The following is a 15,690-nucleotide window of genomic DNA, read 5'->3' as shown; positions in this document are numbered from 1 at the left end:
CGGTGCCGGTGGCTGGAACTAACGGGCCGGGGAAACGGGACGGCACCTGGGCAGCCGCTGTGCGCACAGCGCGGGCTGAGGAGCCCCACAGAACCCCTCAATAAATCCCTCCTAACGGCTCCGGGCCTACCGACGCTGAGCATGCGCAGCACGGGCGGAAGTAAGGGGAGGGCGGGCGGAAGTAAGGGGGTGGGCGTACGCATGCGCGGTCGCAGTGCGGCGCGGCACGTGAAGGTCGTGGCGGCGGCGGCATGGAGGCGCCGTCCGGCGGCGGGCTGGGGGGAGCCGACCCGCAGCTCCAGCGCTTCATCGAGGTGGAGACTCAGAAACAGCGGTTCCAGCAGCTGGTGCACCAGATGACCGAGCTCTGCTGGGTACGGCGAGAGCTGGGAGGGCGGGAGGGCGCAGCGGCTCCGGTTAACCTAAGGAGGCGGTGGGGTGGGGTGGGCCGGGCCTCATCCTGTGGGGAGGAGGGGGATGGGGGCACGGCGAAAGCCCTCTATCTCGGGGTTTGGGATTCGAGGAGAGCTCCAGGGGTTGTTCCGGGGAGGGGAGGCTGAGGTGGAAGAGCGGGAGTTTGAAGGGGGAAATAATGGGCGCAGTGCTGCACCCCCGGATCCAATGCAGCCACTGCTCCACAGGAGAAGTGCATGGACAAGCCCGGGCCGAAGCTGGACAGCCGGGCTGAGACGTGCTTCGTGAACTGCGTGGAGCGTTTCATCGACACCAGTCAGTTCATCCTGAACCGGCTGGAACAGACGCAGAAATCCAAATCGGCCTTCTCGGAGAGCCTGTCTGACTGAGCGGCCCCAAAAACGGGGGGTGGGACGGCCCTGCTGCACCCTGCGCCCATCCCTCTGCTGCCCCGACAAGCCGAGGTCAGCTCCAGGGCGTAGGGTTTAATTAAATGACGGTTTTGTGAAAGCTGCAGCCAGCCAGATGAGAGCCCATAACAGATCCGCCCGCTCTTCAGCGCGGTGTTGTGCTGCGCCCATCCCCAATCACCAGGAAGCATCTTCACACTGGGACACAGGGGCTGCAGGTGTCATGCATGAGGTGGTGGTGGTGGTGGGGTTGCTCCCAGCACTAAGCATGCCACTGCTGCCTTAAAACAGTGCTGCACACACCTCCATTGCACAAAACCAACCCACTGCGCAGTCCCCATGGCTGTGCAGAAGGAGAGCAGCAGGACTGCACCAGCACAGGCACCCCTAAAGAGGAGAGCTGCTGGGCATGGTGAACATCCCTGGCAGTGTCACTGCTGGAAGACATTTCAAGGCTTCCCCAGAGTCATTCATGTGGCCAAGTGACAAACTTTCAAATTGCAGCACGGCTCTCTCGATACTGACTTGCTCCATTCATTGCTTTCTCTCAGTCAATGTAATAAATATTAAGTGGGTGAAATTTTTAACACGAAATTCTCCTTTGTTCAGGTAGATGATCACTGAAAAATGGAAATATGGCATTCTTGTAATTCCTTCTCCTTCACGGTGATTTTATTTATTTGCAAAATTAGAAGAGAAGGGGAATAATTGTCTTCTGGGTAGGCAACCTGCTGTGAATTCTGATTTGTTGCTCAACATATTTGGTCCTATGAATCAAAGCTCACGTTTGTGGCCTTTCCCCTTCCTCCTTTAAGGGTTAACAGAACCTGCTTCCTTGTATAGTTTCTACAGAGAGCCCAACTACAGGAAAAATATAGCCAGCTGCTTTGTAACTACCTGCACCTTTATTTGTGGGGATTACTGGAGGGCAGCCTGCGGCTGTGTCTTCTGGACTTTTGCCCCTAGGAAATTACACAGAGCTTCTAACTGGAAAAACAACCAGCACCTATTAACTCACCTTCTGAAACGCGGTGTTTCAGCGCTGTTTGCAGACAGCCTGGCTGTGGGAATCACGGAGTGACCCACGTTACTAACATGTGGCTTGGAGCTCTCACAGAGAAACCTCACAAAGTGGTTCTGTGCATGACAGTTTGCCATGGGTGGCTGGATGGGGTGTGTGCAGCATCTAATGGGTGTCTTGTAGCCAGCAGCCTTCCTAGGAGTGATTCAGAATGAGTTAAATAGAGCTATGCATATACTAACCTGCAAGGATACAGCTATCTGCCCATCTTTCCAAAGCTTACCTCAATAGCTAAAGACTGTTAGGTCCCTCCTGTCCCCACTGTGAGCCATTCTCCCTTCCATCTCTGCCCTGAGTTTCTCTCAGGCACCCGCATCATTCCTCCTACCCCTGCAATCCTTCATGCCCCTCTGTGCTGGCCCAGCTCCTGGTACAAACGCATCTCCAGCTTCCTGGTAACTGAACACTGCTGGCTTTAATGCTGTATGCAGGTGCATCATCAGCCTGCACAACAGATGCATGATCCCCTCTGTAAGAGCCAGAACATCACAGGGCAGCACCACTGAAGTTCTCCAGTCTTGGCTGTATTCTTCTCTTGGATGTGAACCTGTAAATAAATTCTAACAGTGAGCCGAACCAGCAGTTTACAGAAGAATTTTTGAAGTACCACTCTGGGTATGTCATCCTTAAGGGCAGGCACTTGTCTTCTATCCACATCATATCAGCACCACGTTAGAAGATTAACAGTGACAAAATAAGTATTCTTAAAAAAAAAAAAATGCTCGGAGGCTTCCCCAGCCCTTGTCTTCAGTAAGGGTTATTAGCACCATGTTAGTGCTGCAGGCCTCTGTGCAACCAAGCAGATCCTGGCAAGGGCAGATCAATCCCTCACGAAAGCTGAAGAGGCACTGGGTCCTGGCAGCAGGGAAGTTCTCAGCACTCGTGTCTGTAACAATGAAGGATGTTACAGGAAGGATGCAGTCCCTGCCAGCTCCCAGACGGTGGGAGGTCACACTGATCACACACCCAAGGCAGGCAGAAAGCGACTGCTAGCACTGCACACACCGAAGTACCTAGCAGCATCCAATGCAGCACGTTCAACCTTGCACCTTGTGGAGCTGCTCGCTGGCTGGAGCTGACAGCACTTCAGAAGCTCCCTCATACACTTTCACCTTCCTCCTCTTCTGTGCTCTGAGAGCTTTTGTCCTCGGAGGGCAGAAGAGGCTGGTGCTGACACGACTGATGTCTGTCCGCGCCCCTCCATGCCGTGCGCAGGTCTGCCCTGCCTTGCTGCAGGAAGAGGGGCAGGAGGTCTGGGCTGAAGGGCACGTCCCTGAAGGCATGAAGGAGGAAGATGCCGGACACGATGGTGAGGAAGCCGCTGATGGTGCCAATGATGTTGTCTAGCACCATGTGTTGCCACTCCTTGAAGAGGATGGCAGAACACGTCATGACTGAGGTGGTGAACAGCACATAGTAAATGGGAGTGACCACGGATGTGTTGAAGATATCCAGGGCTTTGTTCAGGTAGTTGATCTGCACGCTGATGCAGATCACCAGGCACACCAGAAGCACCCAGCCCAGCGGTTCTTTCAGGACTGGCTTCCCAGCAAACAGTTCTTTCAGGGCAATCCCCAAGCCTTTGACACACGATACAGAAAGTGAGCCGATGGCAGAGCAGACCAAAACATAAACCAAGACGTTGCTCCGTCCGTAACGGGGTCCAGCCACAAAGATGAGCAGGAGGGAGCTCACCAGGACGCACACAGCAAACACAATGAATCCTTGGAGAAAGAATAATTAAAGGCTCTATCAGAATGGAGAACAGTAGTCCCAGTGACAGAACAACAAGCAGGGCAGTGGCACACCCAGAACCTAGGGCATTACTAGCTGCTGGGGGCATGCTGACCAAGAAGGGGGGGGCACAGCCCTACAGGAGCACCGTGCAGGAGGGCAGCAGAAAGCTAAATGCTGCAGGGTGTGGTGGGAAAGAGAGTCCCCATCGGTCTAGTCAAGCTGTTCCCTCCCCAGGACTGTTATTTCCAAGTCTGAAATTGACATGATGCCTTTCGTTTAGCTACCTGGATCTTTCAGCTTCTCTGCCATCGACTCCAGGCTGGAAACCTCTTCTTCCTGAGGAGCGTGGATTACCATCACCGTGGAGCCCAGGATGCTTAGGACACAGCCAATCTTGCCATGAACATTCAGCTGCTCATTCAGGAAGGTGGAAGACAGAACCGCACTGAAAAATCAAATCAAAACAACAACAACAAACAAAACAAGAAAGGCCTAGCAGTTAGGAATGGAATATCTGAGGGAAGAGACAGAGGAAAGCAGAGCAGCTTTCACCATTTAGGGTGGTAGGTGAGGTAAGGATGGTTCTGAGGCTGCTTACCTAACGAGGACACTCAGAGCACCCAGCGGAGTTACCAGCGTTGCAGGGGCAAAGGCATAGGCAGCAAAATTTGCTGCTTCTCCAATTCCCACTGCAAGAGAAACTCTGTCAGGTGAACATCAGAGTAAAGAGCAGTTCAGTGTAATACAAATGTATGTGCAGGCAGAAGATTTCCCATGTGCAACCAGGAGAGGACAGTGCCAGCCAGAACAAGCCGAAGCTTTTCCCTCTAGGACACAGGAGGCTCCTGCTGACGCGTGGTTATCCCCAGCCACACGTGGCCATCCAGCTAAGCAATAACAAGAGGAACACCTTTACATGTCCTCAAAGCTGAAAGGAGCTTTGGCTCATTACTTTTTCTAAGTTAATCTCTGCTGGAAAGGTTCTTAGGGCTTTTTGCAGGGTAAATCAAGTGTCACGTTTGACAAGCATGCAGCCGAGCTGCTGGATCAGTGTTAGCTGCCGTGCTGATGAGCATCACCTGACTGCAGGGTTTGGGCAGGGTCAGGAGCACTGACTCAACCCAGTCAGACCAGTTCCTCGGTTCCTATTTAGCAGGGCTTCAAAATAATTTAGAGTTATAATTAGATCAACATCCCCACACGTTCAGGAGGTAAAAAAATCAAACAGTTCAGCAATCCTAGGATGGCTGGGTTGAAAGGGACCTCAAAGGTCAGCCAGTTCCCATCCCCTGCTGCCCAGCACTCAGCCAGCCGGGCACCAGAGGGATGCGCAGCCCGGCTCCGGGCAGCACCGTGCACGACGGCTGCAGGGAAATCCCCTCGGAGCACAGGCCGAGCACTCCCAGCTCCCAGCCCTTCCCCGCAGCAGAGCCGCTCCAACCCTCGAGCATCCTCGTGGGTTCCTCCTGACCCTTCCTGCGTTCTGGATGCAACGCGGGACCTCAGGAGGGCAGAGCAGAGGCACAGCCCCTCTCCCGGCGTCCCTCCTCCCCCCTTCGGCGCTGGGTTCAATCCTGCTGCTCAGCCTTTCCCGAGCTCTCGGTACTCACTGCACAGCAGCCCTGCCCACCACAGCCACTCCCGCAGGTACGCGTGCCCTCCGTGCCCTGCGGGGAGAAACGGACGCGGCAATGAAGGCGCCGCGCAGCCGCAGGCGGACCCCCGCTCGGAGTCGGCTCGGGCCGTACCTGCCCTGGGACGACCGCGGCCGCACAGGCGGAGCAGCCCCTTCTTCTTCAGGATAAAGCTGCCCCCGATGAAGACGCTGGAAGCCAAAGCCAACCCCAACCCCACGTAAAAGCCGTGCCGACCTCCCGCCGGCCCCATGGTGCCTCCGGTCCGCCGCGATGGCTTTCCCCCAGCACGGAACGGGCGGTGCGGGGCTGCGAGCAGCCCGGACGGCACACGGCGCTCCGCCCCGGCATCGCCCCGCCCGGCGTTGCGCGGAGCGGCGGCCGGAGCTGAGGGTTGCGTCGGGAGCCAGGCCGGGCCCGGCGCTTTTATGGATCCGCTTCCAGCCGTGGAGTTCTCGGCTCGATCTTGTTGTTTCCTTTAAGGCGAGAGGCAAAAAGGATGAGTAAGAGCAAGGACGACGCTCCGCATGAGCTGGAGAGCCAATTCGTGCTGCGGCTGCCGCCGGTGAGCGCCGCTGTCCGCTCCGTCCCAACAGCCCTACTGCTGCAGAGCGGAGCGCGGGGCTCCGTGGGGCTGAACGGGGTGAAAGAGGGGATAACGGGGCTGGGAGAGAGCCCTGCGAGGCAGCAGTGTGTGCCTGCCGATTGCGTGCTGGGCTGCGTCCTAAAGAGGGCTGGCAGACGGAGGGGAGGGTTGTTACCCTCTGCTCTGCCCTTGTAAAGCGCTGTATGGAGTGCTGTGAGCGGACCCGGGGCTCCCAGAGCAAGAAGGGTCTGGAGATGGGAGCGAGGTGCTCACAGGTTGGAGCAGCTCTGCTATAGGACAGGCTGAGAGCTGGGGGTGCTCGGCCTGGGGAGGAAGGGGCTCTGGGGAGACCTCCCTGCAGTTGGGGGAGCTCACAAACAGGAGGAGAATTGACTCCGCACAGTGATAGGACAAAGGGGAATGGTTTAAAACTAAAAGAGGGGAGATTTTGGTTGGATGCCTGGAGGAAATCCTTTGCTCAGAGGGTGGTGAGGCCCTGCATTGCTGCATGGAGCTGTGGGTGCCCCATTCCTGGAGGTGCCCTGGGTGCCTTGAGCTGCTGGGGGGCAGCCAGCCCATGGCAATGGGTTGCAACTGGGTGGGCTTTGAGGTCCCTTCCAATGCAAGCCATCCTATGATTACCAAATGATAAGTCATTAGTGGTTATTGCTGTCAGCACGCTTAACACTGTTTTGCATGTGCTTAACGTGAGGCTGTGGATCATGAGACCACATGAGGATGCTAAGAGCAGCTGTACCCCCAGCTGCTGTGCAGGATTTCACTGTCAGGGCCTCACAGTGCTGTCCCAGCTTCATTTTTCTTGAGGGGAAGAGGCACACAAGGAGTAGTGGGCCTGTGAGATTAATGCATGATTCTTGGAGGAGGGTACAGCTTTCCCTGCAGATTGTAGGCTGGCTTTTAGAATTGTTTTTCTGCCTTGGGTTGACAGTGTTGTTTAAAGCTGGGTATCATAGACTCACAGAATGGCCTGGGTTGAAAAGGAGCACAATGCTCATCATTTCCAACCCCTGCTGTGTGCAGGTCACTAACCAGCAGCCCAGGCTGCCCAGAGCCACATCCAGCCTGGCCTTGAATGCCTGCAGGGATGGGGCATCCACAGCCTCCTTGGGCAACCTGTGCCAGTGCCTCACCACCCTGTGGGTGAAAAACTTCCTCCTAATGTCTAACCTAGACTGGACACAATCCTTCAGTGGCTTTAAGGGCAGCAACCCCCCAGGTCCCAGCATAACCCTGCCCAATCATTTCAGGAATATGCCTCCACTGTGAGGAGAGCAGTTCAGTCCGGGAGCGTCAACCTGAAAGACAGACTCACCATTGAGCTGCACGGTGAGTGAGAGGCAGCCTGTGCCAGTGCCTCACTGCTGCTTCTGGGACACTGTTTTTCCTCCTCTCCAACCTTCCCAACTAACCTGTCCTGTGGCTTTCCACAGCTGATGGGCGCCATGGGATCGTTCGTGTGGATCGAGTGCCGCTGGCAGCCAAGCTGGTGGACCTGCCCTGCATCATTGAGAGCTTAAAAACCATCGATAAGAAAACCTTCTATAAGACAGCAGATATTTGCCAGGTATGGGCTGTTCTTGCCTGCCTCAGCAGCTCCTTGCTTGCTCCTCTCTCTGAGTAAACCTGTGTACACTCGGATAGATTGATGCCCTGTATAACATGGCCAGTTTCTGTATTGTCATATTGGTAGTTCAGAAACAGCCTTGATGTTTGGATTTCGATTGTGCCTGTGAATCCCTCTGGCAGCCCCTGTTCATGTTCCAGCAAAGCTTTTACGTCCTTTTGTCCTTGCATTGCCATATGCAACCTTTGTGTTTATATGGGGGTTTCAGATGCTTGTTTGCACCGTGGATGGTGATCTCTACCCTCCTTTGGAAGAGCAGACTGTGAGTACTGACCCCAAGGCAAACAAAAAAAAGGACAAGGACCGAGAGAAGAAATTCATCTGGAACCATGGCAGTGAGTAGAGGCTCTGCCAGCGCTCTCCATCCCACAGCCCCAACATCCCCACAGCTCTGCTGGGTGCTGGCTGTGCTGCTGCTCTGCTTTTAGTGCTGTCTGGGTTCCTGAAGGGAACATCTCCCTCTTGGCAGATCAGGTTTGCCAGACCCAGCTCTCTCCTTAGGCCATCTGCCTGACACACGCAATCTGCTCTGTTGCAGTTACTCTTCCCCTGAAAAATGTACGGAAGAGACGATTTCGGAAGACAGCTAAGAAGAAGGTGAGTTGTTTCTCTCGTGCTGACTGGTGCAGGTGCAATAACCAAAGAATCAGAAGGCAGAGACACTGGAGCTGTAACTATCTGTCCGTCCTAAAGAGTGTCTTAGCATTGCTTCACATGTTTCCTTGCCAGAGATGAGGGAGAAAGCAGGCGAGTGTACTTAAAGCCTTCCTTGGATGTTTCTCCTGTGTTTCCAAAATGCCCCTGAAGTGGGAAAATGCTCTGTGCTGAGAACTGCTGGACTCTGTTCTTGTGGCTGCTTTGTCACAGTGCATCTCTTCCTGCTCTCAGAGAAGAAAGGGTTGCATGGAAGTAAGACTTCACTCATTCCTGCTTTCCCAGCTGAAATCTTCTCTCTATGCATGGCTCGTTTGCTTCCCCAGCAAGCAGGCACTACAAATAGAATAGCTGTTATTTCAGCTGGGGGAGTGACAACAGATGGAGCTCAGAGACTGCCTCAGTACAAACGCATAAGCCAGGAAAGGTGTTGGGGAGATGCAGCACCATGAGGCTGGGAAGAACTGCTCTCTGCTTTGCAGTTTCTGAGAACACAGCGGAGTGATATTTTGCATGACATTTGGGAAACAAATTATTTCAGGCAGTCGTATAGCCCTCGAGAGAGATTGGCTGTCACTACCTTAAGATACACGGCTGATTTAAAAGTGACAAATGAAACCTCCTTTTGAGAGAGATGGGAAGCTTGAGATGACCATCCATCAGTGAATGGCACTTTGAGCACTTTCAGTATGCACATAGGAAGCCTTATTTCGGGAGTTCTGTTGATGGGTGCATCAGAGTAGTAGAAGAGTGAGAGCATACAACCCAGCAGGGAGATGTGCACTGAAAAATATGGATCACTGTTCTGGAGGTGCATAAATCACTTTTCGGGTGGAGCGTGAGCGAAGGTCGAGTGGAAGGAATAAGAGAAGAGAGGCTTGAGCTGTGTCCGGAGGTTGGGGATAGGAGCTGGGCAGCACACAGCTCCCTGCACCAGTTGTTTGATGGATTGCCTGTTCTTTCCCCTCTCTGATGCAGTACATTGAATCTCCTGATGTGGAGAAGGAGGTGAAGCGTCTCCTGAGCACCGATGCTGAAGCTGTCAGTGTCCGTATCCTTTCAGGAGGAAAAGAAGCTTGGGTTGGGGGGGGGGGGGTGAGGCTGTATGAATGATCTGGGGGTTGTGAAGAGAGCTGAGTTCAGCTCTGTGGGTGTCAGAGGTTAGGAGGTAAAATCAGTATGTCACTGAAGTGAACTTTATTTTTGCCTTTTTCGAAGCTTATTGTATCTTCCTGGTGACCTTCCTTGCACTGAGCAGGAACTTCAGTAACAGTAGAGGGCAGGTCTTCAAAAAGGTGGGCTCAGTGTGGGTATTCATAACTGCGAGGCCGTGCCTGTTGCAGTGGGTGATGAGCTGCAGTTTTTGGCTTTCTGCACCTTTCCCATTCATTTTTTCCTTGACTCATCCGCTCCAACTGTCAGGCTGGGAAGTCATTGCTGAAGATGAAACAAAAGAAGTGGACAACCATGGTTCGCTCACGAGCCTGGACATTTCTTCCCCAGGGATGTCAGGACATAAACAAGGCCATGGCTCCTCAGGTACAGTGGGGAGGGCCGCTGTGTCTTTATGAGGTAAAACCCGATGGGGGTGGAAGTGTCCAAAGGAGGGAGGGCAGTGCTGAGATGGACACCATGTATTGACGGTGCCCATGACAGGCACAGGGTGCTGGGCTGTTTGTCAGCTCCGTTCTTCCTCTTCCATTCTTCACTCTTTAGAACACGACGAACTGCGGGAGATATTCAATGACATCAGCAGCAGCAGTGAAGATGAAGATGAGCGGGATCATCACGATGATGAAGACCTGAACATCATGGACACCGAGGAGGACTTGGAAAGGCAGCTGCAGGACAAACCAAATGAATCCGATGGGCAGCAGCAGGAGAATGAGGGATCCAACCAGATAGGTGAGTCAGGTGGCAATGCTGCAGAATCATTGGGGTGCCGGGCAGCTCGGCCTGTACTGCAGGTCTCTGCTCACTCTTTTCCAGTCATGGGCATCCAGAAACAGATTGACAACCTGAAGAGTAAACTCCAGGAGACCCAGGACAGGAGGAAGCGCCAGGAAGATCTCATCATGAAAGTAGAGAACCTAGCCCTCAAGGTGAGAGGCCTCCCGGGGTCTCTTCTAAGTCACTTGTTTAATAGACTGATTCGAGCGGTGTCCTGAAAAAACCATGGAAGCCAGGGGCATTTGCATGCTGGCTTAAAAATAATTGTGCTGTGACCATACATTCCTGCATCTTCCCATGGAGGCAAAGCAATCTGTGAAACTGCAGGAGATGAGGGTTTGGGAGTCACTGCACTGTTTGACGTACCAGCAGCCGTTCACAGAGCGTTTTGAGAATTGTGGTCCGGTGTTTTTGTCTCCGTAGACCCGTCTCCAAGCTGTGCTGGATGAGTTCAAACAGCAGGAAGAGCGAGAGAAGCAGCAGGTGAGGGAGCTCCCCCAGTGGAGGGCACGCTTCCCTGCAGTGTGCAGGCAAAGCAGCCGCTACTGCAGGTGGAAGGTCTGCAGCCACTCTGCAGCACAAGGAGGCCCAGCCCTTTGTTTCTGTGACACCTTTCTCCTTCTTCCCAGATGACATCTCTGCAGGAGCAGCTGGAGTCCCTCATGGAGAAGTGAGGCATGGACCTGACCAGAGCAGCAGGGCACGTGGAAGCAAGCAGAGCTGGAAGTGCTCAATCCCATGCTGAAGTCTTGCTGCAGTCACTGCTGCAGTTTAGGGCAGTGCAAGAGGTTCTGTGTCCAGTGCTGCTCCTACGTGCCTTGTGCTGAGCTTGGCTGTAGAATTAGGCCTGTGAGAGCAACCAAATGCTTGGGAGTTGCTGTAAAGATTCAAAAGGGATTTGGTTCTCCCTGGGTCAATGTGGTGCAGCTCTGTGCACTTTGTTGAGTCTTGAATGTGATGGGAACTTGTCGCGGAATTTGGGAAATGCTTGTCTGCAAACCAGACTCAATAAAGGACCATCTCCAACCCGTTTCTGTTCCTCTGTATTCCCCAAGGGACAGGCTAGCACTGCCGCTTGTTAGCTTGCCACCTGGCTCGTGCTTCCCCTGGCACTGCTGGGTTCCTTCCACCAGAACGCTCTGTGCACAGCTGGGTCAAAGGGAAACTGTGTGCAAAGGGGACCCTGCACACTCTCAGGCTGCGTAAGGAAGGAGGTTCTCCTGATTAGGGAGTTTCTTTAATTCCTCACAGAATAGGCAGGCAAATCCCAGATTAACCTGGCAGGGTGGGAAGAGGATTAGAAAGGCAGTTCCATTTGGCAGCTGGCAGAACACAACAGAGTGCATCACGTTGGGACAGTGTTATCCTGCGTGCTGAGGAAGGGGAAAGGGCTGCTGTAGCGTGGGTGCAGCCAGCACAGAAAGCAGGAGGCTGGTGGCAGCTCTGGGAGATGACATGCCTGTAGTCTGGAAAGGGAGCTGCCTCGAGGAGAACGCTGAGCCTGGGGAGGCCCTGGGCGCACACGGGTGCGTGCATGTGTGGGACCTGTCCTGGGGGCAGCCATGGAGGAAACGTACCTGCTGAATGTGGAAGGGGTCAGAAAGAAGATCCTGCACGGAGGCCGAGGGGAGCTGCCGAAGTTCCAGGATGGGAGCAAGGTAAATCGTGTTGGTTGTTATCCCAGAGCCCCAAGAGAGAAGGGAGCAGCTCTGACACCTCCCTCCTTGCCCATCGCCGCTCTGCCAGGAATGGTGGGGCTCAGCAGCCATGATGGGGTGCTGGAAATCCTTCTCCTTTCCCTGACACATCAAATGGGAGTGGAGGGGCCAATAGGGTTTCTAAAAGCCTCAGGCCATATCAAATGGACAGATCTGTGTGGATGCCATGAGGTCCTGGAGCCGACTTAAAAAGGGGTACCCAAGGGAAGCAGCCAGATCTGGCACTGATGAGCATTACGATGCTCCACCAGCTGCTTTCTGTCTGAGTTGAGGGTAGGAGGCACAGTCTCCTCGCTGTAGATGGAGAGCTGCCAATCCAACCTGCATCGCACCAGCAGCAGGCTTGTCCTCATGTCTTGGCCCCATGGCGGGGGGTTCCTATCCCATAGACCTGCCCCAAGGCCAAGCACGAGGCCACCCTGTCACCACCACGCTTTTTTGGGGGGCAGATCACTTTCCACTTCCAGACACTGAAGGACAACTTTGAGCGGACGGTGATCGATGACAGCCGGGAGGCCGGCATGCCCATGGAGATCATCGTGGGCAAGATGTTCAAGATTGAGATCTGGGAGACACTGCTCTGCTCCATGAGGACGGGGGAGGTTGCGGAGTTCTGGTGCGATGCCATCGTGAGTGAGGGGTCCAGGGGTACGATGAGTGCCATCTGCATCCCGCATTGGGCTGTGCAGCCCGAAGACGTGTGGCATTGCCTTGGCCTCCATCCCTTTGCAGCACACAGGGATGTACGCCCTGGTCTCCAAGGGCATGCGGAGGATCGCGGAGGGCCGGGACCCCCTGGAAGGGCAGAAGCACCGCTGCGGCATGGGCAACATGTTTGACTACCACAGCACGGGTTACGATGACCTGGATGAACTGCAGCGGACACCTCAGCCCCTCATCTTCATCATGGAGCTGTTCCGGGTAAGGGGAGGGCAGGGTGATGGGGAACGGACGGGGAAGGGGCTCAGTGCCCACTGCCCACACAGGTGGAGGAGCCCTCAGCCTACAAACGTGACACCTGGGCCATGAGCAAGGAGGAGAAGCTGGCGGCCGTGCCTGTGCTGCACAGCGAGGGGAACCGCCTCGTCCTCCAAAAGGACTTCCAGCGCGCAGCCGAGAAGTACCAGGAGGCTGTCATCTGCCTGAGGAACCTCCAGGCCAAGGTGGGCCACCTCCCGCCATCCCTGCTGGCCCTTCCTTGGCCAGTTAGTCCCCCATAAGGGGATGAGCACCTCCATGATGCCCCATTGGGTAGGAGAAGCCATGGGAGGAAGGCTGGCTGAAGCTGGAGAGCCTGGTCACACCGCTGGTGCTCAACTATTGCCAGTGTCAACTGGAGCTGGGAGAGTACTACGAGGTGCTGGAGCACACCACGGAGCTGCTCCAGAAACACAACGGTACCCATATGCCCTGAGTACCCCACAGTGTGCTCGTGGCCCCTGGGACTTGCCCTACAGCTCACATATGCCTGGTGCCCACGACGGTGCTCCTGTCCTCTGGATCCCATGGTGTCCCATTTCAGCCAGGTTCCCTCATCCACAATGACACCTGCACCCATGTCCCCTGATCCCCCAGCCCACCACAGTGCTCTCCAAACGTTCCTTAAGTCCCTTACCCACAGAGGTACCCCCATGACCAGTTTCTCCTTCCTCGTGGTCCCCAGCTCCCCGAGGTACCCTTACCCACAGGAGCATCCACACCACCTCCCCACACCCGTGTTGGTACCTGGGGTCCTGGGGGCTCCAATGACCCCAGTGGCCCCATCCCACAGACAATGCCAAGGCCTATTTCAAACGGGCGAAGGCGCACGCGGCCGTGTGGAACGAGCGAGAGGCGCGGGAGGATTTCCTACGCGTGGCCCACCTCGACCCCGCCATGGCGGCCGCCGTCAAGAAGGAGCTGAAGCTGCTGGGGGAGAGGATGAGGAAGAAGCATGTGGAGGATCGGAAACGTTATCAGGGGCTCTTCCAGCAGCCCCGGGGGGGGAGGGCTGGCATGGGTGGGAAGCAGCAGGAGGAGGTTGGGTGCCGTGGAGGGGAGCGGGGCTTGGGAATGGGAGAAGTCGGGGTTGGTGAAGGAGAACAAGGAATGGCTGGGGATGGATGTGGAAAGGAAGCATGGGGAAGAGGAACAGCCCGAGGGGAGGCTGAAGTGGTGGGAAATGGGGTGGGACAGGTTGGGGAAGTAAAGCTGGGTGTCTGTAAGGCAGAGCTGGAGAGCTGTGGGGAAGAGAGAGGGGTGGAGGGATGGGAAGAGGAGGAGGTAGTAGAGGAGGAGGAAGGAAAAGTAATGGTGGAGGAGGAGGGAAAAGAAATAGTGGAGAAGGAAGAAGAAGTGGTTAAAGAGGCAGAGGAGGAGGAAAAGGAGAAGACAATGGAGGAGGAACAAAAAGGGAAGAAAGAGGCAGTGGAAGAGGAGGAGGAAAGGGAGGAGACAGTGGAGAGGGAAGAAGACACGGGGGAGGAGAAGGAGGAAAGGAAGGAGAGAGAGAAGGGGGAAGAAGAGATGGGGAAGGTGGAGGAGGAGGAGGAGGAAAGGAAGGAGGCAGTAGAGGGGGAAGAAGAGGTGGGGAATGTGGAGGAGGAGGATGGGGTAGAAGAAGTGGAGGCAGTGGTGGAGAAACAAGAAGGGAAGAAAGAGACGGTGGAAGAGACAGTGGAGAAGGAAGAAGAGAAGGAGAAAGTAGCAGAGGAGAACTCAGCAGCAGAGATGGAAAAGCTGGCTGAAGGGCAATGTGAGGAATCAGACAAAAGAGAGCTCATGCTGGGGAAGGAAGCTGGTGGGGCTAACAGAACTGGTGCAAAGAGCGTGGCTGGGGAGGAGTCAGGCAGAGCGGCAGAGCAGGCACCTGCATGTTTGGACCAGGGGACATTCCAGGGGGAGCTGGGGAAGGGCAGCTGTGGGGGACAGCAAGCAGAGAACCTCCCCTCCACCAACATAACCAATGGAGCAGTGCTTCAGGCTGGGCCATTGGGTGCAGATGAGGAGCTGGATGGGGGAACAGAAACACCCCCCTACCTCACACCAGTTGAGGAAAGGGGTGGTGCAACCTCAGGACTGGGGGCACCCCTGGAACAGTGCAGGGAGAGCAAAGAGCTTGAGGCCCCTGCAATGGGGCACAGGCAGGCCTGAGTGGGGATGGTTGCTGCTGAATGGGGGACAGGGTGCAAGGCTGCCCACGGGAGGCAAAGCAGGGGCAGAGGGACTGCAGTGCTGCCAGGATCCCATTTCCCACAGATTGGGGACATTGCAGTGACACAGAAACAATGCTGTTCTTCCACTGGGCCTGGCAGCTCCTGCTGCCTCCCCTGCCCCAAATCACCACTCAGCCTCCAGCCAGGTCCTGCTGAGCTCTGTTGGCTGAGAAATAAAGTCTCTTCCCTGGCACCGCGTGCTGGATCTGTTCCTGGACATTCCTGGCATCCCTGATCACAGCCCCCAGCTCCTGCCATGCACTGAAGCCTGCAGCACAGGGGTGGGAGGGAAGGTACTTTAAACTCCTTTCAGGGCTGCAGCTCTGGTGTGAGAGCTGCCCCAACACTCCCCTGCCACAACCTGGCACCATCGACCCATACACATCAGCCTTCCACCATCGGTCAAGGCTGTGTGTTGGGATGGAGGTCTCAGAACCCTGGGTTGGCCCGCAGCCGGGACTTCACTATGGACACTGGACGTGGGATAGAAAACCAGGGAGAGAAGCTGCAGCCTGAAAAGGCAGAGGGAGAGGACTGCCCACCAAGGGTCCCTGCTGTCACCTCCTCCTCTCTGGTACCATCCTTGCACAGCCAGCGTCCCAGCTGCTGCATGGCCCCAGACTTGCTGGAAGAGGACGGATGCAGATGGTGGGCAGGGGATGCAGCT

General features: G+C 55.4%; 4 protein-coding genes across 4 annotated transcripts; 3 read left to right on the top strand and 1 right to left on the bottom strand.

The window, feature by feature from the left end:
• Positions 1-251: 251 nt before the first annotated feature.
• Positions 252-803, top strand: TIMM8A (translocase of inner mitochondrial membrane 8A; the record flags this gene model as incomplete). The annotated part of the gene is made up of 2 exons (XM_079542109.1): positions 252-374; positions 642-803. The coding sequence occupies 2 exons, from the start codon at positions 252-254 to the stop codon at positions 801-803; spliced, it is 285 nt and encodes a 94-aa protein (XP_079398235.1).
• A 2,200-nt stretch (positions 804-3,003) lies between these two features.
• On the bottom strand, positions 3,004-5,529 carry LOC306951463 (magnesium transporter NIPA2-like; the record flags this gene model as incomplete). Its single annotated transcript, XM_079541966.1, has 5 exons — positions 3,004-3,629; positions 3,927-4,087; positions 4,241-4,331; positions 5,253-5,309; positions 5,391-5,529. 5 exons carry the CDS (start codon positions 5,527-5,529, stop codon positions 3,004-3,006), a joined length of 1,074 nt encoding a protein of 357 aa, XP_079398092.1.
• Positions 5,530-5,775: 246 nt separating this feature from the next.
• TAF7L (TATA-box binding protein associated factor 7 like) lies at positions 5,776-10,785 on the top strand (the record flags this gene model as incomplete). Its single annotated transcript, XM_079542022.1, has 11 exons — positions 5,776-5,841; positions 7,131-7,209; positions 7,314-7,447; positions 7,716-7,842; positions 8,046-8,104; positions 9,140-9,212; positions 9,584-9,700; positions 9,878-10,066; positions 10,151-10,263; positions 10,535-10,594; positions 10,741-10,785. The coding sequence occupies 11 exons, from the start codon at positions 5,776-5,778 to the stop codon at positions 10,783-10,785; spliced, it is 1,062 nt and encodes a 353-aa protein (XP_079398148.1).
• Positions 10,786-11,673: 888 nt separating this feature from the next.
• On the top strand, positions 11,674-14,961 carry LOC306951359 (aryl-hydrocarbon-interacting protein-like 1; the record flags this gene model as incomplete). The annotated part of the gene is made up of 7 exons (XM_079541846.1): positions 11,674-11,769; positions 12,279-12,458; positions 12,562-12,750; positions 12,816-12,992; positions 13,085-13,226; positions 13,601-13,848; positions 14,248-14,961. The coding sequence occupies 7 exons, from the start codon at positions 11,674-11,676 to the stop codon at positions 14,959-14,961; spliced, it is 1,746 nt and encodes a 581-aa protein (XP_079397972.1).
• Positions 14,962-15,690: the final 729 nt, after the last annotated feature.

Source organism: Tetrao urogallus (genome assembly GCF_951394365.1).
Source record: "Tetrao urogallus genome assembly, chromosome: 13".
NCBI lineage: Eukaryota > Metazoa > Chordata > Aves > Galliformes > Phasianidae > Tetrao > Tetrao urogallus.
Note: the sequence above shows the minus strand (reverse complement) of the source record. Positions and strands in the feature narration are given on the sequence as shown.